Here is a 22998-nt window from a genome sequence, read left to right as displayed (position 1 = left end):
CGTAACTGACATGAGTCATGTGCTGTATGTATATGTGTGTGCATCAGACATGACCTCATTAGATAAACTATTTAACCAAGTCTTTATTTTTTAAATGCGGCTCTGCACCTCTGTTCCGGAATGAATGAATGAATTTAAGTGCACGTTCACAACAACACACGTTTGGAGAAGCATTCTTTTATTCCAAATAAAATCTTATTTAGTCCATTGTTTTTTTTTTTTAAACAGCATTTCTAATTCCACCAGTGCTTTGCAAAATGTCATAAAACTTGTTTTTTTCATTGCATCGTGTTTTAAAGAAGGAATTCAAATATATTTTCTTTTCTTTTCTTTTTTTTCTCCTGCAAGGCTTTTTATACCAGTGCGGTTATTGGAGACATGATTACATATCAACACATGGGTTCACCTCCTCCAACAACTTTGGTTTTGGTACAAGAGAAAAAACTCACTATGAACATTTATGAATCTTTAATTCACACTAGTAATAAAATTGCATTACATTTCATAAAATAAATGTTCCAGTTTATATATACAGAGAAAACAGACTGTACATACCCTCCAATTAACCATTTCTAAAAGGAGAAGAAAAACAAACCTTGAAATCAAGTTTCACAAAAACATACAAGCAATACAGTGCTCAGCTAAGCAGGCACAACTGTACATCAACGTTTGTAACTGCTCAGTGTTTGGGGGGTGGTGGGCGGGGTGGGAGGGGCAAAAAGTTGAACATTTACAACAGAGTCCTTAGGGACTGATAAAGGGGTCTTAAAAAGTATTGCAGGCAAGCAGACGGACGCTTGTCTCTTTTTGAGTGCAGCAGAACATCCATCCTGTGTGTAAAGTGTGGAGCTGATTGTTGCTGCCCGTGAGTTTCCCCCCCCCCCAACTATTGAACCTGCGTGTCAAAGCTCCCGTTGAGCTGGCCCTCCTCATAGTCCATTTGACACAAAATCATGTTGTTTTTAAGGAAAAACTTGTCCCCCACGCAGAACCTGTCGACAGAGGAGAAGCAAACGGAGGCAAAACTGGTTAGAAACACCAATGCATTGAAGTCAGTGTGTGTGTGTGTGTGTGTGTGTCAACTGCACTGCAAAAAATGGTGCAACCGAGCTCAGCAGGTAATGATTGATTTGCACACAGGCTCAAGATCACATTCAAAGTCTGTTCTGGTGGTCGTTATGAAAGCAGCACTTCAAATCAGTGTTTCTTCACCATTTTTTGTAAAATTTTTTCCCTCTCCTTGATAAAGCATCAGCTTTTAGTCATAAAAATCTTAAAAAAATAGCTTAAACTAAGTAAAGATTTATCAAACAGCACTTCTAGTCTGTATCTCCAGTCTGCAATGTGTGCCAGAACTGCAGCAAACTCTATTAACTATTTTAAATTTTAAAAAAAAGTATAAACTTTAATATTACATACATGAAAAAGTCACTTTTGGAGAATTAGCAGCGTTTATCAAGTGTCTCAGTAATCAACCAATTGATTATTTGAAAATGGCTTCAATGGGTCAGGCTGAATAATTGGTCTCCCCCTAATTAAAACCTCTATTATTTCACAGTGAGCAGACATTAGTGGCGGCACCCGCTCCTCAAAGTGGCACCACATGACTTTCAAACACAACTCTTTTCCGCGGATCGTTGTTCCCTCTAAAATCTCTGTGTCAAACCGAAGACGGAGAAATGACACACAGCGGCCTGGCGTTGCCTCTGTTTGTTGGTGGGCAAGCGAAGATAAGAATAGTCAAGTGTCGCCCTGCCTTATTAATGTGCCAGTGTGGTAAAACAGTCACGGCCATGGCAGCGTGGTGCCAGATGAGGCCTGGCCCCATGACTGCCAGCTGAGGAGAGACTGCGGTCATAATTCCCTTACAGCAGGTGTTCACTATGGCAACTGAATCTGGCCTGTAGAAGGTTAATGGGCTTGTGGTGTGTGAAAGAACAGGGTCATGGCACCTCTGACAAGCATGCAAAGGACGCTCCGCTCCCAGAGAGGTGCCATTACTGACGGTGTATTCATGGGAAAGAGCAATATTTGGGTATGTCATATTCCGTGAACATCACAGCAGACCGTAAAAGGCTTTGTGCTCGCTCCCAATTTCACAATAGCTTCTATCGCTATGGAAATACCTGCTCCTCGGCAGTCATTAGGGAGTAGCATCGAGATGCATTCAAGGGATCTTGTAAATTCCATCACTTCTGCTGCCACCTTGTGGTAATATATACACTGCATATTGTTTTTGTATCTTTCTAATAGACTGATCGGCTTTTTATAATCAAATATTCACTGCTGCTGTTGCTGGCCTAAAATTGACTTATCTACAATGTAATGTTTAATTATTATTATATATTTTTTTTTTACAGATCTAGCCACTAACGAGGACAAACTGCGCGTAGTATGTCATAATAAAAAATAATTAGCTCCTTACAGCCACGTTTATTGTGGGAGGAAGACGACCACAATTTAGTTTGTATTTTCTTTCAGACTCAACTGTGGTCTGGAGAAATGTAATAAAAATCTTTGTCGCACCAGAGAGCTTTGTCAACAACTCCTAATATTTAAGCTATAAGCAATTTTTTATCTCCTCGTTGGTATTTTTCTTTTAAAGGCAATTTTGTTATGCACTGATGATCCCCGTTCTTACCTCTGGTTACAAAGCTGACAGGCAAAACAGTCCAAATGGTAAACATTATCTCTGGCTCTCATCACCATTTCAAAGGCTGGGATCAGTTTACTGCAGGCTGCGCAGTTCCCCGTCGTACCAAAGAGCCTGAAAGACAGAGAGCACAGACGGAGATTAACCCACCTTCGCTTTACCTTGATACAATAACAGAGCAAACAAAAAAATGACCTGACAGGAGGAACAATAGCAGGGAAAATGCTGCAATGGAAGGGGAAGCGGGACAAAGTGGAAATCTTTTCCTGGCAGCCACTCTGTATTTCTGCGTAATGAGAGCAACAAACACAGATCTTAATTCTTGACTAATGATCTAATTAAAACGATCACATGGTTTTAATCTCCGTCTTCAAAGAATTCCTCCGCGTGCGCGAGGAAAACAGGTCTGAGGCGAAGCGTTGGTGTGCGGTCGAGTCTCCCGTCGCCTTTTAAAACTAAAATAGCTTGCGATTCAAGTTTATGTCCGACCAGAGTCAGCAGGGCTGTGTTCTGGAGCGCCGTCATAAACATATCTGTTCCATCCCTCAGAATTCACAGAATTCCCATTTTTAGACGAAAAGAACCCCAGAAAACTCAGAGGAGTCACCGTGCGGATGTTTAAGCCGCTCCCATTCACTTGCTTTCACCTTGTTAAAGAAAGCGTCTCTCCAGCAGCCCTGCTTCTAATTAGAGGCCACTGCCCCAGAGGAGCCGCAGAGACGGAATCACAGGGAGAGAGGGATTCACAGGGTGTTAAACACAGACATTGTTATAACAGGTGATTGTTTGTTTTTTGGTGGGGGGGGCCTGAATTTTCTCATAGAGTCCACATCTGCCACCCACGGAGAACACGGATTGTAAAAAGTTGTTTTCTGTACAGAGAGATCCTTAAAAATGAAAAAATAATCACAGTTCTCACACATTCAGAGTTGATCCAAACATGGAGCAAATATCAGTGCTACAGACACTGACCTTAAACTGTTTCATTTTAACTTTTCTATTATATGATAGGGCTGCAACTACCGGTTATTTTCATAATCGATTAATCCGCTGTGTGATTTCAATAGGAAACCAGAAAATATTTGCATTTAAGAAGCTGAGAAATCCGAAAGCTTAGTAAATAATAATTATTCGTCAATATGCGCTATTATAACAGATCTGTACTTTTTATCTCATAAATTTGACTTTTTATCTCATAATTATGACTTTATCTCATAATTTTGACTTTTTATCTCATAATTTTGACTTTTATCTCATAATCTTTACATTTTATATCATAATTATTACTTTTTATAGCATATTTTCGATGTTTTATCTCATAATTTCAACGTTTCTATCTCATAATTTCAATGTTTCTATCTCAGAATTTGACATTTAATCTCATAATTCCGAAGTTTTATCTCATAATCATGACTTTTAACTCATCATTTTGACGTTTTATCTCATAATTTTGACATTTAATGTCATAATTTTGTCTTTTTATCTCATAATTTTGACTTTATCTCATAATTTTGACTTTTCATCTCATAATTTTGACTTTTTATCTCATAATCTTTACATTTTATATCATAATTATGACTTTTTATAGCATATTTTCGATGTTTTATCTCATAATTTCAACGTTTCTATCTCAGAATTTGACATTTAATCTCATAATTCCGAAGTTTTATCTCATAATCATGACTTTTAACTCATCATTTTGACGTTTATCTCATAATTTTGACATTTAATGTCATAATTTCGACTTATCTCATAATTTCGACGTTTTGTCTCAAAATTTCGAAATTTTATCTCATAATTTCGACGTCTTATCTCATAATTATGACAAACTTTGAGGATATTTTTATTATCAAGGCCTTGCCAGAACCATTTGCAATTTAACTCTTCCTGCCTTTGTTTACTCTCCACTGAAAAGCCTCACACCTCATGTGTCATGATGACAGTCAAGTGGCAGGCAGTGCTCCAGGCTTCGGCACACCTGAGCTCCTCTGCGCTTAGGATCACACAGTGATGACTTTTTTCCTTCAGAGGAACAAAGGCTTTAAATCAGCCTGTCGAGCTCCGGTCACGTACCGTGGACTGACTTTAACAACTCCAACAACTATTATAACGCATCTCCTCTGCACCCTGCTGGGCTGAGGACAAGGTCATCACGTGACACAGGTCGGCCAAATGTGGAGCAATGAAACCCAGCTTGCTATAAACACACTGAAGCAGTGGGACATCTGTGCTTTTCCCCCCCCCATGTTTTTAAGCTATAGCTTAAAGGCTGAAGTGACTCTCGTCTGATTTGATTTGATTTTTGTCTCTGTTATTGTGAGCCGGGTGTCATTTTGTCAATCAATTCAGATTATTCTGATATATATCCATGCAAAATGAACGAGGATGATGTTTCAGGTGCAAGACACTTACTTATATTAAAGGTCAATATGGATCTGCAGTTTGAAAATGTGACCATAGAGCCTACTGTCTGTCTCGTTGTTTACATTTATGTCACATTTGACAAAATAACAAGTTGGAATGAAAATGCAGTATTTTGCAATAGCACAAAAAGGGTATTCAAATCCTAGACAGATATATAACCTTTAATAACCATTTCATGGCGTGTTCATTGAATACATCAGCATTGTAGTCTTAAAAGTAAAAGTTAAGTACTATTTTACATTAAAGTACGGACACTAGCCGAATCAAAACCTCACATTAAATGGAGCTAAAGTCTTCTATACAGGCAGGAAGGGAAGTAGCATGTGACACTAAGGAGAAGTCAGTATATTACAGAGTGTACACACTGTAAGAGAACTGTGTTACTGCAGTCAGTTTTAGAAGTTGACGCGCTTCACAGCACTGAAACAGTGCCTTGGAGTTGCAGATTACCTTTGAAAACATTACTTCATTTCTTTTCTTTCTACTTCATGTCTGAATAGACCATTTTCTGCATAATTCCCATGTATTGTTCCGACACATGTCTCGTATTATGGGAGTGCAGTGGCTCATGCACTTCAATTTCCCTGGTCATTTGGATTAAATAAATCAATATTCGTAAAAAAAAGAAAGAAAGCGGAGGAGAAAAAAAAAAATCTAAAATTCAACACTAACAATTTTTTTCTCAGCTTTTCTATTAAAACGGAATGTGAACGGTGAGAAAATACTTTTGTCGATCAATCGTCAGCATTGTAGCAGGAGTTTGAAGCTCCCGTTTTAGACTCGGCGCTTTTGTGGTTCATCTAAATGGATTAGAGGGTTAGTGCTGATTTGGAGCGCTCCCCACAACCTGTGAGACATCGCGGTGTGGATTTCTTTGTGAAAGGAAGTGAAAGAATCCAGCCTGATGCATTTGTTTTGTGTAGATATTATATGAGCCCTTTTAAAGTACCTAATCATTAGAAGTGTGATATATTAAAAATGTTAAAGGTGAAGACTTGGTCAGCGTGAAAGTTTCCAAAACTGCCAAAACCTCATACTGGAACACCAAATTACACCTTTGACTGAGAGAGTAGCAGCTTGAATTAGCATTAGTGAATCCCACTGAAGCTGCAGCAGCACAACTGAGTTTATAATAGATGAAAGTCTCACCTTTTTTTTTTTTTAACCCACTAAAAAGGTGAATAACACCATTCCCGTGGTTGGTCTGTCTCTTAGTAATAAAAGTAAAAATGGATTAAACGAAGAAAAACACTGTCCCCAAGTTGCAAAAAGTGAGGTTTGCAAAAAACATCAATGCAAAATAACATAAATAACATAAATAACAGCCAGAAACTGAATGCATGCTGCATCTCCCACTCGTCTCCCACTCGTCTCCCACTCCAACTTATCAGTTACAAAGTCTTTAAACAATTTTAATGAATTAATTTGACTCAAACTTGCAGATTTTAGTACGTCATTTTAAATCCTCAGAATAACAGTCATGACTGTGCTGATTTATTTATGTATTTTTTTTGGTTTTACACATTAATCCCGTCTATAACTCTCTCTCATCTGCAGACTGCTGATATAAACGTGTCATATATGATCGATTCTGGTCTTAATGTCTTGGTTGTACATATTGAGATATGTGAATGTTTGTGGGCGTGTTTTCCTGTAAAGCACTTTGCGTTGCGTTGTCTGAAAAGTGCTGTATAAATAAAGATTGATTGATTGATGCTGTCTGTGGAGCAGTACCTCGTACTCTGCCCTTAAAAGAGCTCTAATTTAGCTTTGTGGCTAAATTGCTTTGTGTGCTGATGTGAGTTTTTTGAGGGGGAGTGGAGTTGGACGGCAGTAATGTAAATAAGCCTCTCTCTCTCTCCTTCTATTATTGAGTTATTACAATGGGTCTTTGGAGAAAAGAGGGCCCTTCTTTAGTTCTTTCAACTCGCTGCTTTGCAAACTTCAAACCCTTAAAGCTTCCGCGGCGCATCATCTTGCCTCTCTCGGTGTGTTGCTTCGTGGTCCTTGGAAGCGTTCTACCTGTTCTCTGAGCTCTTTGAGACGTCCCTGTTTCATAAAAACGGGAAAAGCTGTTAATGCGCGCGTCACGCGTTTGCAGCGGCTGTGCACGCCGCTCTATTCAGATCTGTTCTGCGCGGACATGAAGAGCCACTGTTACACTTGTTTGACTCACTCAAGAAGTAAGGATGGAGCTATCATCTTCCTCCTGCTATTTCACTCCCAATCTTCATTATCTTTAAGACATTGTCGTCTTCCAGTTAATTATACCCCCACTTTTGATAAGTGGCTGACTCTTATGTCCTCTCTAATATATGAAACGGAAGATTAAATTATGTCAGGCTTGGATTCTGATGAGCGCCACGACGAGATTGTCAACCCCTCTGGTGAGGTCGTGTGATCTTGGGCCTCGGGCATCGGGGGAAAATGCCTAATTATCTATTATATGTGCTTAAAATAAAGCCTTTTTATGATACGGAGGGAAAACTAGACGCTGAACTTTTGCTGGTACAATGCTTTGGAGGGCAGGGGAGGACACCGGTTGGATTGTGTGTGTGTGTGCGCGTGCACTTTTAGTGCTCGTGGGTGCTCGAGTGTAGGATTTCCGGAAAGCGTGAGTGCATTCAATAAGTTGCTAATGCCACTGAAGGACGATCACAGATGGAGCTCCTATAATAATTAATATGACGATGGCAGGGTTCCAAACCCTGGGAAATAACCAAAGTGTGTTTGATCCACCCGCTTTTCTTTAATGAAGTGCACGCGGCTGAGTGAGTTAACTTCATTACTGCAGGTGAGGGGAAGCCTTGGCTGTCCAACACTGGAGGAGACGGCCATGAAATGGACACCAGCACCAGATAAAGACTTGCATTAACTGTAATATCGTGGTCTCTCCTGCTGGGTTTTTAATTTGTCCCGTAATAGAATTTATCTCGAGCAACTTCGGCCGTTAAGCGTTGTGCGTTTGTTGTGGAGCGAAGAGCAGATGAGAGGGATGGATTTCATTTTGCAATCCGGGGGCAACCGGGGCAAAGAGAACTCTCTCTCTCTCTTTTTTATTCTTCGTTTAGAATTCCTAACTCCTGACTTTTCCATCTCTTCTCTGACCTCAGCATCTTATGATCTCATAATGTAAAAGCTTTTCCTCCTCACCGTAACGATACTAAGTAGTTGGGTACCTATAGCTCAGGGTTTGGGAGGGGGGGGGGGTCACTGTCCTCTTAAAGAAATGTATTTTCCCAAGTGAAACTCCGAGCTTCATCATTTTTTACCTTCTCTTTTGTCATTCGCCCAATTTTATTACCTCATCTGCCCCGTCTGAGGGCAACAGCGGGTCTTGGAGGACCCTCTCACTGCATCTTAAAAGCATTAACCGTGTGTTGGAGCTGATGAATGGTAATGGCCTCTCTCGACGTAACATCCCTGAGCACCTTTCAAGTGGTCTGTGGGGCTTCTTCCAGGTCAAAGCAAGAGCTGATATCAAAGCGAGATCCACGAAAACCAAGTGCATGAAGGTTGGATGAACCTAAATGGGTAGAAGTGAGCTGGAGGGAGGAGCACTGAGCAGGACAGGGAGGGGCTGAGGGCACCGGCATCCCTAAGTTGGCCCCAAGGGGATCTCCTCTCCCCCCCCCCACTCAGATAAATGTTAAGACCTCAATGGGAATGTGACTTAATGCCCAGGAAATGGTCATGTTTAATTTAACAAGCAGATGGCAGGGGCATCTGACAGGAGGGGGGGGGGGCAGAGACACTGGTGATGAAGCAACAACCCTGCCCTGGAGGTTTCTCACAGAACACGACCGAGAACCAGATTCCTCCGTGACATCGTCGTCAAGTAAACACGGATACGACAAAGACGAAGAAACAAAACTTCCTAAATGTAATTATCTAATAAATCTGCTCGGTATAAATAAGAAAAATATGAATCGAGAACAAAATGAAAACATCCCGCAGTTTAAAAACATTACGCTGACTAACTTTCATTTACAAAAAGTACTATTTTGTCTAATTGTGACATTGTTTTAAGATGAATTACACAGTAATTGAATCCATGGAGATGTGCTGAGGCGTCTCTTTCTCAATCGACCGTGTGTAAAATGCTCAAGCACCCCCCAAAAATTTATGTTTTTCTACACGCGCGCGATAAAAAGAATATGCACGCCGTAAAAGTATACGACCACGCTACATATTGGGTTTTTAAACTGACAGCATTGTGGATTCGTTGCATAATTTTTCAAAAAATTATTAAGATTTATGACTTCAGGGAGCGACTGGGAACACGCGAGAGGGAGCGCCGAGTGTACGGCGAGGGTTTGATTATCAAATGATTACCAGATTTCCTTTTGGAAAGTTTGTGTTTTTAATGATAAATCATCAGGATATTTACTTGCGTCGTCGTTGATTATTAGGAATGGAACAAGTACAGACGCAAATCCTGAGGATGAAAACAACAGTGTGTTTGTTGCAGCTGTGGAGCAGTAGTGGGGTTCACCCATATGTGCATTTTATTATATAAAAGTGTGTTTTGCAACTGCAGAAAAACAAGATTATCGGCTGAGGTACATGCTAATGAAACAATATTAAACTTTGAGACAATTCCATGATATCGGTGTGAACGATGTCTATTTTTTCTGAATTGATACATGTAATAAAATGTTAAAAATGTAATAATCCCAAATTACCAATGGGAATGTGTTTGATTGGGGTTCAATCCTGGGTCAGATTATTTTTAACAGCTTCAGCTGTGATTAGCGTTCATTTCGAGCAGGGAAGCAAATTCTGGCGTAAATGAATCTTCCAGCCGTTAGCATAGCTGTTAGCCACGAAATGTCGTTTTACTTTTTACAACTTGGGACAGCGTTCAGTGTTTTTTTTTTAAGAAGAACAATGTCGCATTTTGCACATTGATGTAACAAAAACAGGCCTTTATTGACTTTTTTGTTTCAACAACAACAACACACTGACAAACCAAAGAAAAAGCTACTTTGTAGTTCTAGGTCATAGCTGTTGTGGTGTGTCGTGCTACAAGTGGGGAAAAGGTGATGTGTGTGTGTCTTTGCTTGCCTCAGGTAGTCCCTGCGACAGAGGATGAGGTTGGCTTTCGTGTAGAGGGTGGAGCCCACCTCCCCCAGGCGGCAGTCGCAGCAGGCACATTTCAGACAGTCCTCGTGCCAGTATTTGTCCAGGGCCTTGAGCAGGTAGCGGTCTTTAATCTTGCGATTGCAGCCGGCGCACCCCTTCTGTTTTCCTTTGGGCTGGACGGAGAGCATCGGCACACCTGTGGTGATAAGGAGACAAACAGCCACGCGTGATTTACGGCCCAGGAACACGAGTGACTTTCCGCGTTCTCGTTTTGATAAGCGGCGCCTGAGAAAGCGGCCTTGCGCGCGGGCCACAGCACGCCGCTTTAACCTGCTTCGTATGCATTAAAAAAAACATTCTTCCATGTAGATAGGCGCGCGCGGGTCACACCGGTCCACGAAGCGCTCACTTACTCGTTCCGCTGAGAACACGGTGTCGTACAAAAGTTACACGATCCCTTTACAGAGGCGGGGCCACCGAAGACACCGACGCTTATTCTGCGGTATTCACAGCGAGCCGCGTCGCACGTTAGTTACCTATGCTGCCATTTCATCAGAGCCCATTTCACTCATGTGTCCGCAGCTGTAAAAGCTCCTCATGGGCTTTGTTTGGTATAGATTAACATTAACCTTTTAAAAAGCCTCTGACCACAGAAACGCTGCTACCAGACCCCAGTGAGATATGTTATGGCCTAAGTGCCTTTTAGCATACACTCACTCGCTGTGTTTCGTACACACACACGCACACGCACACAAAAGCATTACAGCCGTCTCTCCTTTTACACTCATCTGTACTCATGTGTCCGCGACGAGCGAGCCTAAGTTACCAAACTCGCAAATTGCCCTGCTGTCACGCAGGTCCCCTTTAAGTGCGCCTTTTAGCCTCCTAAAGGACAAATAAAGTCCATTTAATAACTGCACTAAACACTAATAGTCAGAGTGTGGTTGACATTTGTGTTTGGACTAAAAGCCCCCCTCAGGCCACTGCTGGTACAAAGGCAGGGGTGCGCAGCTCCCCTCTGTAGCACTAACAGGTCTGCCACAGCTGAAAGCACAAGACAACAGCTCTTAAGACACTCTCTCACACACTGAGCTATTGATCCGTCTAAAAGAACACACAGTGGACGCCACTTGCCACTCTACTTTCAAAACACATTTTGCTCTCCCCTCTTAAAAAAAGCCTGGACACTGCGTCGTAGGGGGTTCGGCCCGGCGTTCGGCGTCTATAAAAGCCCGTTTCCACCGAGCGATGTATGAAATGTCACAGTTCCTCCGCCGTCGCGCGGGTACACGTTGTTCCCAATAAAGAATTGTTTCATTTCTTTTTTAACAGGAGACACGACTGCGACGCCGCCGTGACGACGGAGTGCGAACGGGGTCATTCCCGGCAGTTTAGAGCTGTTGTTGTGCGAGTGTAACTTCTGTGATAAACACAACCCTCGGCTGATAACAAGGGACTGCTTCACTCGGCTCAGCCTGTCAAGTCTGTTCTCTTTCACAAAAACCTTACACTGCTTTTCAAAGGGACGACTGTGGAATGGGAAAAAAAAAGAAAATCACATTTTCTGTCTCTCTCTCTCACACACACACACACACATGCTCTTAAACTGACTTACAAAGTACCTTATTGGATCCAGATTTGTTCTGCACTCTTTGGCCGTCCGCACATCAACAATGCTATGAATGTACCATCATTAGCTTTTCACCTTTTTAAAAGAGGTGAGAGAAATAGGAGCGCTTGTTAGTCAAAATTTATGGCTCGGGTTTATATGTCAGTAGGTGCTCTGGTGTTGTCGAGCCGTCTTATTTCTTTATCAGAAGTGGAAAGGAGAGGCTAATTGGGCCAGCGCTGGCGATGGGAGCCATCAATTAGTGTTCCGCCTGGTTCTCCAGCTCCCTCACCTCTCCCCCCCCAAAACAGACCCTTTAAAGCCGGCACATTAGGATCACAAAAACCTGCTATAAATACCAATGTTGGGTGTAAATGAAGCTAAAAAGCTTCAAATTCAAGCCGCACTGGTTGAGGGCGGACTCCTCTACCTGCATTTCACGGCTTGTTAGGGGAGCTCACTGCAGGTATGCGCCTGACAGGTTCCTACAGAACTAAAAACAGTCTTAATGAGGAGAGAGAAAATGCCTCTGTGTGTGTGTGTGTGTGTGTGTGTGTCAGTTGCTGCAGTTCCCTTGGGGATCACAAAAATCTTTAATTTGCCTTTTATGACACCTAATTAGTTATTCTACTCAAAAATCTTTGCTTTAAATAAGAGAACTAATTGTACAAAAAAAAAGAAGGTTGTTCCTGAATTCTGAACTCGTCCTAATTGGTCGAGACCACCACCTGCCACACACTCCTTAAACATATCACACGTGTGATAAAGCCTGACCTTATCCTGGAACTACTTCACGCCACTCACGCCGTCTATTAGACGCACAATTACGTTAAAAGAAATCCTCGTCACTGTAAAAAAAAATGAAGTTTGATGTCTTCCACCAAAAGCAGCCTCCAGGAAGCCGCTTTAATAGGAGCGCACCCCCCGCTAAACAAAGAGCAGTGACAGAAGAGTGTAAACTAAATGTCTTTTCAATTCCCTTAATGCCACGAGCCATTTTCTTGCACCTGTCACCACTCTCGGCGCCCTGGGAAACAACGGCGCTGTAGAACAGAACCTCCCGTGCTTGGCACCTCCCGGAAAGAAAAGCCACATTATGAAAGGAAGCGGCGGCGGCAGCGGCAGCAGCAGCGGCAGCAGCCTAGGAAGGCAGCTTCCACTTAATCCAATCCATTTAACAGATACAAGTGCCCCTGACCTTCCAGTGTCATTTGATGTCATCAAAAGCATGCCTCTCCACATCATGATTCATTCTCCAACAAGGGATGCATTTTACCCCTCAAAGTGGAGAGGCAGCACTTGCCCTGCCAAATATCCTGAGTCCTGAGAAGGAATTTAATTTGCCATTAGCAGTGTGTGTAAAGGCCTGTCATCTCGCACTTCTTCCATTCCATTCTTTAAGATTATATCTTTCAAGAATATGTACAGTTGGGTTTTTTTTCTCTCGGTCTGTCAGAGCATGTATTTTCCATTATAGAGATAGCATCCCATTTCCATGTAACCCCATTTAGACTTCCGTTTTAGAGCTATCGAGAGAATCGCATCGACCCGCTAACCTTTTTTTTTTAAATATAAATTTAAGGTTTTAAGAGAGAATCTGCTGTTTGTAGCACCCGAGGAAAATGTTTGAAAGTCGGAAAAATACAATTATTACACGGAGCCACGTCTGCACTAAAACCAACGTGAAAAACAAAAATCAGCGTCATTATTCCGCGATTCTAATTCAGCCATGTTTTCCTTTGGTGTTTTTACTCGGTTTGGTGTTTCCTGTTTGTGAACAGGAAGCTGTTTATCGATTTGTTTCATAAAAGTCCCGCTCGCGAGACACAGAACTGGTCAGAAATGAGGACAAGGACGTCTTTCATGAACGATAGTCGAGTCGTGGCTGCTGAGAGTCGCTTTATGTCATCACGGCGTTTATGTTTCGCATGATCGGGAACAGAATTTATGTCCCTAAACAACGCAGCGTGTATGTAGCTCAAGTTCATCCCCATTATCCTTCACCGTGACAACACACATGATGTCAACGAAGCAGCTGCTCTCACAGGCATCCCACTTTAGTGGCATCAGTGGCAGCTACATCTGGCGCTGGTGTTTTTGTTAAATGTCTCCTGATCAATTAAAAGCCCTGGCGGCGCGGTGTGACGCAGACTTTGCTGGTTCACGGGGGAGGTAGGAGGGGTCTTGATGAGACGCGGGGAGCTCCTTAGGAGGCGGAAGCCGGCCCCTGGGTGGGCGTCCTCTCAGGGGCCCTCGATAACTCCAGCTCCCAGCTGAAACAAATTGTGTTTCTTAGGGAAATTAGATACTATGTTACTTGAATGTATCTTTTCATTCTTATCTATTAATAATAAAACTGTTACTCTAGAATAATTTATTAATCCATTACTAAATTAATCAAAAACTATTTTCATATTCGATTAATCAGTTTTTTTCATGATTTAAACAAGATTTCCGACTGTTTAATTGGAAATCACTGTTACTAAAATGTATCTATTCTTATCTATTAACAATAAAACTATCACTATATAATGACTGCATTATAGAGCTGAAACAATCGATTACTAAATTAATCGAAAACTATTTTGATAACTGATTAGTCGGTTTGAAGCATTTTTTCATGATTTCCGATGGTTTAAGCTTCTTAAATGTGAATATTTTCTTCAATTCTTGACTCTGGGTAACAAAGAAATCATTGAAAGTGAATCATTTTGGTCTGTTGGACAAAAAAAATCATCATTTCCAGGTTTGACGAACAGCGATCAACATTTTGTGGACCAAACGATTCATAATCAATATATATATTTTATTTTATTATATTATATTATGGATGATGGTCGGCACTAAATGGTACAAACTCTCTGAGTCTCCAGAGGCCACAGTGAACGCCGTGTCCATGGCAATCCCAAATAAAACTTGACCCCGGTCCAAGGTGTCTGCCACCGGGGTTCATGGAGATCTCGTGCAGATGTCTTGCCATTGTGCGGCTGAATCAGCCCCCTTTCACTCGGGCTTCCGTCATTGCCCATAATTGAGCCCATAGACGCGTTATTCAACTGCCGAGACAAAAAAACGCAAGACATCTGGTCGTAATAACATCGGCTGGAATACAAGATGATGCCCGTTGTCTCCGGCATGTTCGTGTCCACAGAAACACACACTTTGGAAAAGGAACTACCATTCCTAACGAGCCTCATGGCCGTGTTTTCCTTCTACTTTTGCTGTTAAGAGGCTTCTACTGTTACTGTATGGCGCGCTGCATTTCCAGATGGCTGTGTATGAATGCTGCAGTCTGTGAGCTGATTTCTGTGTCTGTGCTCTTATTATGACATAATTAACACCCACAGTATTTGAGCTGGGGGGGGCAGACAGGGCTGGTGTGAATGAGGAGGGGACTGTTCATTAACAAGATGCACTCTCTCAAAGTTTGCAGCTTGCCGCGGCTAATAAGCCCCGGTGAAACGGAGCTCAGCCGTCCCTTGCATTGACCCTGGCACTGCCCGGGATAAGGGAGGGTTTTGTCTCCTGGAATAATTGCTCTTTTCACATGTTACAAGTGTCCTGACCCCCACGGTCGGCAGCCACTTTCCCCACCATAATTACTCCTGATCCGCTCCAAATGAGTCAGCCGCATTAAGGGCTGCACTAACACTGGCCCGGCTTCAAGCACTGCATGGGGAGTCTCAGCAGAGCGGCCTGGAACAGGAGTGCCTTTTTCTCCCAGCCGACGGTCATTTCCATCACGTCAGAGGTGCATTTCTTACACTTGAAGTCAGCGCCGAGGCCCTGGGACCTTTTTCTGAGGCTTACAGAAGGCATTGTTAACTCCTGGTGCTCGCTGCTCGCTGTGGTTTGGCTGCAGACGCCGTCCCAATTAATGGAAAACTTCATTAGTGTGTGTTTTTTTTTTCCACTCTTTTCAGCCCCCCTATTATTTTTAATTTATTCACATGGGGTTAATTAAAAGAAATGTATCACAGCGATATGCAACAGCTTTCTAATTAAATTCATTGCTGCTTTTTTTTTTTCTCCAAGACATGAAACTGGCAGAGTTTCCAAGTTATTACAGGAGGCAACTTGTTCCAACACTTGGTTGCTCAGTCGATTAGTAGTCTGTAAGGTAAACTGTCAGCAGCAGCCGACGCGGAGTGAGAGGAAGAGGGGGAATGAATGAGGGAAGAAGATGAATAAGGAGGAGGAAAGGCACAGAAATGCTCCGAGTGTTGAAAGAACAAGGGAAGCGTTTGTTGGTTTTAGTTTGCTTCCCTAAAGCTGTCATCCTCTATTGTTACACTGTAGTTCTGATCTCAAACTATGTTCTTTTAAACTTTGATAGAAGAGGCAATCTCACCTGCCACCTCAGGATTCCTGACAGGAAGAAGAAGAAGACAAAAAAATCAAACCATTAGACCTGTCACGGACACTTTCCGCCATCCAGGAACATAATAATGCACAAACACTGCTTTTTTTTTAAGTCCACATTAAAAATGCATTTGGAGGGGGGAATAAATGTAGCCGTGGAAAGTTTGTGTCACTCACAAGGTCAGGACGTGATGTACAAAATCCTTCCCACTCCCCAGCAATTATCGCTCACTTATTATTTCAGAGGATATGCCAGGAGACAGGTGTGTGCCATTCAGGGTCCTCGGTGTGTCGGGGAAACGGAGGAGGGAAGAAGGAACGCCACACTGTGTGGCACCGCGTGAGGCTCTTTAATCTTGAATAATGCAAATTCCCCACAGGGTGCAGTTATTTTGGCAGAGCGGGGCCCTCTTATGCCGCTCAAGCACCTACTGCCTCACCTGATGGGGTAAATAATGAGGGAGGTCGGACGGGTGGGAGCAGAGTTTGAGACGAGGTCTTGGTGGAGATTGGACGGGATGCCATATGGGATGGAAAACTAAGCTGTCTCATTTAGCACAGGCTTAAAGCGCACAAGAGACGGGGGGGGGGGGGGGGGGCACTGGAGATAACGCCGGCGACTGTTTGATTAGGAAGATGGCTTTCTTTTAATGAATTCCCTTTAACACGTTTATATTACCTCATAATATTAAGACTGACCCTATTTCCTCGAGGGGTAATTCTCGTTACTGGCTAAAATCAAATGGCAATTCGACGGGAGACGACGGGTCAAGTGAGATGAAATGAAATGAAATGAAATGAAAAGAGATGTGATTGGACTGGGGGGTGTGTGTGTGTGTGGGGGGGGGGCTGTTCGTGTGAGAAACAAGTTAAAGTTAATGCTGCGTTTAGTGGGAATCTGTGTGTGTGTGTGTGTGGTGGATGTCAATTGCCTCTGAATTTGCAGTTGCAAACATCACAGTTAAGCACTGATTAAATCAATAACTCCAATATCCAAAACCTAATTTACTAGCTTTAAGTGGCAAAGAACACCCCCCCCCCCCCCCTCCTTGCCCAAATCACAGACTTTAAATAGCTATTTAAGATTTGATTTAGTGAAGGTCATCCAATAAGAGATTAGTTCTCTCAGCAAGTTGGATTTTATTTAAGAGAAAGCACCCCGGGCTTTTCTATTTACCAACAAGAGAGCTGGGAAACAGTGAAGCCCTCCTTCCTGCTTCTTCCTGTCCATCCTTGTACTGAACGAGCAGCTCTAATGAGGCGTCTCGTTCTGTTTTTAACCTAAACAAATGCACGTGACATTTGGTTTATGACAAAAAATAGCCCAACAAATGTCAAATTCTGTTGGATTAGAAATGCAGACTGTTTGGAAATGTGAGATAAACTGGATATGCCTACAAAATACAGTACTAGTTGCTCAGTTTGATTCAAATAATGCACGTGTTATTACATTATATATATGCTTTTTCACGTCTGCAGAAAACTGACAACATTCAGACTGAAAGCCCCACTAGCAGCCCCTAGAGGCGGCACCGGTCCTCGCACCCTGCAAGAACAAAGTGTCCATTACTGACCAACTGCCACTGTCATCCTCACTGAGCCTCACTGACACAGACGGAGCCACAAACACGTGACAGTCGGCACAGCTTTGACTTCTCGAGCTACCAAGACACCAAAAAAAATAAAAATAAATACATTTAAAAGTCATTAAATCCCCTGGAATCATTGGATTCAAATGTGTTTGTTTCACTTTCCTGATTATCATCTGTGCGTGAGTGAATCTGGGCAGGTCAGCTGACCCTAAAAACTATATTTGTACAATTTAAAGGTGTCGCAGGTGTCTGCAGGTGCTAATCAAACAAAGCTGCACATGTGACAACAACAAAATCTCCCTCCACTGTGGCAGACAACAATCCTTGAACTCCCAGTTTCGATGTCAACTTGCAATTTTGCGAATACAGATGACCAATCCCATCATGTACACAAACAAGTGACCCCACCCCCCCAACTCTGTTCTGCACGGATACCGTTGCTGCATTCTGGGTTAGCACTGAACAAGGTGATGATGACACGCTTTGAAGAAATACAAACAAGACGAGGTGCGATTCTTCCTCCTATCTTGTCTTAGTAAACATGTGATGACATCACAGCAGGATGAGTAAGAGTAAATAAACACGTGAATAATCCACTGGGAAAAAACTGAGACGTCACAGGATGTGTATGAACGTGGAATTTATGTTATTATACCCTCTGGATGAGGGGTTTATAGATTTCGGGGGTTGTTTTGCATGTTATCAGTTCCATACATGTCTGCATTTATCTCAGACACATAGATAAATCAGCATATTTGTTGATTTTCACTGAATCATTAGCACTGACCTTCACTATTCCACTAATAATATATAGGAATACATGGCATACCGTCTTCTTTTTGTTCTTGATGGAGAAAAAGAAGAGTTTTGTAAGAGTTAGGATCACACAAACAGGATGATCCGTGTTGTAAACAATATTTGTACAACACAGCCCCGCATGTGGCCTCTGGCAGGAATGAAAGGGGACGCTCTTCCGGCTCAAAGAGCACTTAAGTGACTTTGTGTGTGTGTGTGTGTGTCACAGCGACGAGTGCAGTTGTCTGCGTTGACGGCGGGTGGGCGGGTCTCTGAAGTCTCACTTCAGTCCCTTTGAATTCGGCTCAGATTATGGAAAGCGATGCGCGTCTGCCGCCGCCTTCGCACACCCTCACAGATGTGAAGCGATCGGGGACCGATACGGATCTGGAGGTACTTGAGAGTTCCACACGTGCAAGATCAGAACCAGATTGGAAGGGATTAATCACTCGGATGAAAAATGGCATTAATTTGATAGTTGGGATTGAGAAATCAGCTGTGAGATATTATGGAGTGGCAAAACACTGAGGGCGCAGTTTATGTTCTGTGTCAACGCAGAATCGATATTTACAACCGTATCGGGCTTGTTCTGATCGTATGGAGAAGGAGCTTTTTATGCTGCAGCTCCTTAATCTCCCAACTGCTGCTGACGATTGTTTGAGGCCAAATTAGAAAAAAAAGGACAGCGCAGGCGATGCAGGTGCCTCCAATAAGGCTTATATAAAAAAAAAATAAAGATTAGTGACTTAAGGAATATCAAATAAAGCAATGTGTTGGTAATATTGTTCAGGGCCCTGAGCACAAAACCAGACGTAATTTCAATATTTGAAATGGGCAAGTTTAATTTTGAAGTCAGAGCAAACCAATAAGCTGGGAAAATAGCAAATACAGGGGAGCAAATTGCATTCCTTTGTAGAAGTGAAAAGACTTAAGGAACATATAAAAGTAATCTCTGACTGGAAATTAGAAATCAACCCTCAGAAACCAAATAACAGAAAAGAAATATGACTGTCCACTTTCTAAATCAATATAACATTGCTACAAGACAGTATTACCATGGTAACACCGGGAGAGAATGAAGCATTTCTTATTATTTCAAAATAAAAATCGGAGCCTGAAGCCCAAGTTTTATTACAGCAGCCATCAGATCAGCAGTCTGTTTTCATCCGACGCTTCGCTTTTCAATCACATGCTTTATGAATGTGCAAATTTCACTGGACAGCATGATAACGGGGTCATAAATTAACAAGCGAAAGGCAACCTGAAATTTATCAGTTGCTGGAGGATTTTTCTGCTCTGCTCTCTAAAGAGTTTACTGTCGTCGGTGCTAATGTTCAGCAAATTCTGCCTCCACTGTGGACCCACTTTCTTCTCCTGCACTCCTCAGAAGGAGAAGAGAGAAAATGGCTGAGTTGCGTTTTTTTTTCCCCCTTCTCAAATTAGATGAAAATTGGAACCTTCATATCGTAGAAATGAAATAAAAATGTTGACACAGTATTTCGGGACATGTGTTGCTATTCATTACTAACTAAGACCTGCGTATGAGGTCATTTCACAGAGCGGTGCCTGTGCTACAGTCGTCCTCCGTGCTCGCAGTATCAGTGCTCCACCAGATTATCAGCCAGCGACTGCAGAACATCTACGATGCAACGTGGAATCTAAAGATATACGAGACTTAAGTTGCAGCCAACTTTCAATTCACGTCGTTATTTTAATCCTAACAAGCTGACGTGGCGGGAAATGATTCATAACCATCATCATTTTCTGTTGGAATTCTGTTAGAAAAACAAAAGGCTTTTCTGAGGACACTCAGAGTTCAAAAACAGTCAAAACAAACGCAGCTTTGAACCCGAGACTAGACACTGACACACTCACACACACACACACACAGCAGTGAATCAGTCAGGAAAAACAGATGATAACCTGACCCTAACCCCCCCCCCCACACACACACACACAAAAAAAGAAAAATCGACTCACACCTCCCTGTGCACAAACAGTAAGCACGCATATATTTGTGCAGGCACTAAGTGGCTACATTAGACAAGAAGGTGGAATTGACAAGCCTATAACTTTGGAGCCAATAAACGCTAAAAGGCACCACAGTGAAAGAGACCAGATTTCAAGCAACTCTGTTGACAACCTGGGCCAAAACGCTGGGTCTGCTGGTCGGGCCCAGCAAATAAAGGGTGAAGCTTTTAGGCAATGAGCAGCAGGTGATCTCAGCTTTTCTGCAAGTCCTAATGCTCCTAAAAGCCACTCTCCCTGGTTCTGTAATTGGGCATCAGTAGTTAATGTAGTATTGACTGCATTACATGCTCCTGTGCATCCTTTCCCACTAATGCCATTTGCATCACCTTGTACATTTACCATATTGCTTAGCCAATAACTGTTAAAAGCAATCTGACTCATGAATCATATGGGAGAACTCTTAGCTCGACAGACATCCAAAGGAGACAATTTACAGTTGAGTTAATTTGGGTACATTAGCGGCGCAACATGGATTCAGCCAGACAGACCAATTTATGTCTCTGTCCGCAATCCTTTTATTGGTTTTTAGATGTGTAAGTGAAAGGATGCTCTGCTAAGAGATATGAAATATCCATTTTCAAACATAAATAATGGCTCACAGATGCGCGTCCATCACTTTTAAGAGCAGGAGGTGCCCCCGGATAAAGTATATACATAAAAAAATATGTATATATACATAAAAAGGTGTCTGAATTACAAAACAGCCTTCAAAATTCTTCCAAAAAAAGACGAATTTGGCTTCAGAGGATATAATTAGGATGTATATACATGTATTTTACAGAGGCTCATGACGACAGCGGTTTAATCCAAAATGGGACTTCATTAGAGCCGAGTTTGATTTAAATGAAAATTAATTAGATTGCCTCACCCATTAACCTAAATACATTGAAATAGATAAGTTATGCGAGTGGAGCCTGTTTGGATGGGAAGTGAGTGACGTGAACGTCGCACGGCGCTACCCATAATTTGCAATCAAGTTAAAAGCACTCTGCTGTCATCTCTCCCATCCCGTGGTGATGTCAAAGGCTGCCTCACTAACTTCACAGACGCAGGGAGAGAGAGAGGGAGAGGGAGAGAGAAAAAGCACTTAAGAGTAGAGGAGGAGAGAAAGAGAGGAGACACACGCTGGAGTGAGTGAGGGAGTGAGTGAGTGAGTGCATAATCCTCCAAATAAAAACATGCAACTCCTCCAAAACTAAACAGCATTTCCAGTGGAGGGCTGTTTATGTGAGTGCACCTCAACTTCACGGCCACAGAAAGTACCCTCAGTGGGCAAAATACGGGCCAAATACTGGCAGCGGAGGCTGTGCGTGCGCATGGAATCACTCTCTTAATGTGTGGAGATGTCAGTTCGCTGCCCCCCCCCCCCCCACCCACCACCCCCCAGGTTACAGCGTCCTTGCGTCTCGAGATGTTTACTCACCCTCTTCCTTGTCCAACACCATCGTCCTGAGGAACGAGGACTCCTTCCCCGGGCGATCCGTGCTGCTCGGCTCCAGCAGGCTGCACCGCTCGCTCTGCGCACAGCTTATCCTGGAAATGGCTCTGGAGCGCGCGGCTGACGGCTACACTACAGCCCCGATAAACCCCCCCCCCCCCTCCTCCTCCACAAAAATGGGGGGAAAAAAAAGAAAAAGAAAAGATGAATTGCTCGTGTGCACGTTTCTTCTTCTCCCCCCTCGTCTTCTCCTATCAATCGGCTGTGGATTCAAACACGGGATGTTCTCCGGCAGACGCGGCGAGATCCCGCATCCAAGCCCAACTGTAAATAAATCGCGTCAAACAGCGTCGGTTGCTTTTGATTAAATTCCATGCGAAAGAAACACGGGAATGAAAGACGTAATAAACGTAAGTGTCGCCTGCGTGCGAGCGTGTGAGAGTGAATGTGTGTGTGTGTGTGTGTGTGTGTGGAGTCAGCGCTCCCTGCACGGACGGATCAGACGCTCAGACTGAAGCGGCTGAGCTCCCCCTCGCTCTTTAATAATAATATCCTCTCCTTCTCCTTCTCATTTGCTCCCAAACAAGCAACTAAATTCAAACAAAAAATCCAATTGCAAATGTGACAACTGCTAAAAGCGAACTCGCGCCTCCCTCTCTCTCTCTCTCTCTCTCTCTCTCTCTCTCTCTCTCTCTCCTCGCGCTCGCCTCCGTCTGCTGCCACTGAATAAATGCGCGCAGCTTCCACAGACCCTCGGATTCCCCTGTTAATTAAATCAATTCATTATGCTCAGATCTGATTAGCAGCCCTTCCCCCCTCTTTGAATCAATTATTCAATACACAAACATAATTGCTTGTGCCAGAGGTGTCTAAGTATTAGCTTATTTAACTCCAAGGACACTAATTACCCCTAGGGCAAGGGAACTTTTCTCATTAATTCTGACAAAACACAAAAGCACAGCTAAGGGAAAGTGTGTGCGTGCGTGCGCGCGTGTGTGTGCGCCTGCCA

General features: G+C 42.8%; 1 protein-coding gene across 1 annotated transcript; it reads right to left on the bottom strand.

The window, feature by feature from the left end:
- Positions 1–277: 277 nt before the first annotated feature.
- Positions 278–22673, bottom strand: lmo1 (LIM domain only 1). Its single transcript, XM_058630386.1, has 4 exons — positions 21975–22673; positions 10145–10358; positions 2642–2767; positions 278–992 (listed from the first exon to the last, which is right to left on the bottom strand). The coding sequence occupies exons 1-4, from the start codon at positions 21994–21996 to the stop codon at positions 887–889; spliced, it is 468 nt and encodes a 155-aa protein (XP_058486369.1). The 5' UTR covers positions 21997–22673; the 3' UTR covers positions 278–886.
- Between the last annotated feature and the right edge of the window lie 325 nt (positions 22674–22998).

This window comes from Solea solea, chromosome 5 (assembly GCF_958295425.1).
Source record: "Solea solea chromosome 5, fSolSol10.1, whole genome shotgun sequence".
NCBI lineage: Eukaryota > Metazoa > Chordata > Actinopteri > Pleuronectiformes > Soleidae > Solea > Solea solea.
Note: the sequence above shows the minus strand (reverse complement) of the source record. Positions and strands in the feature narration are given on the sequence as shown.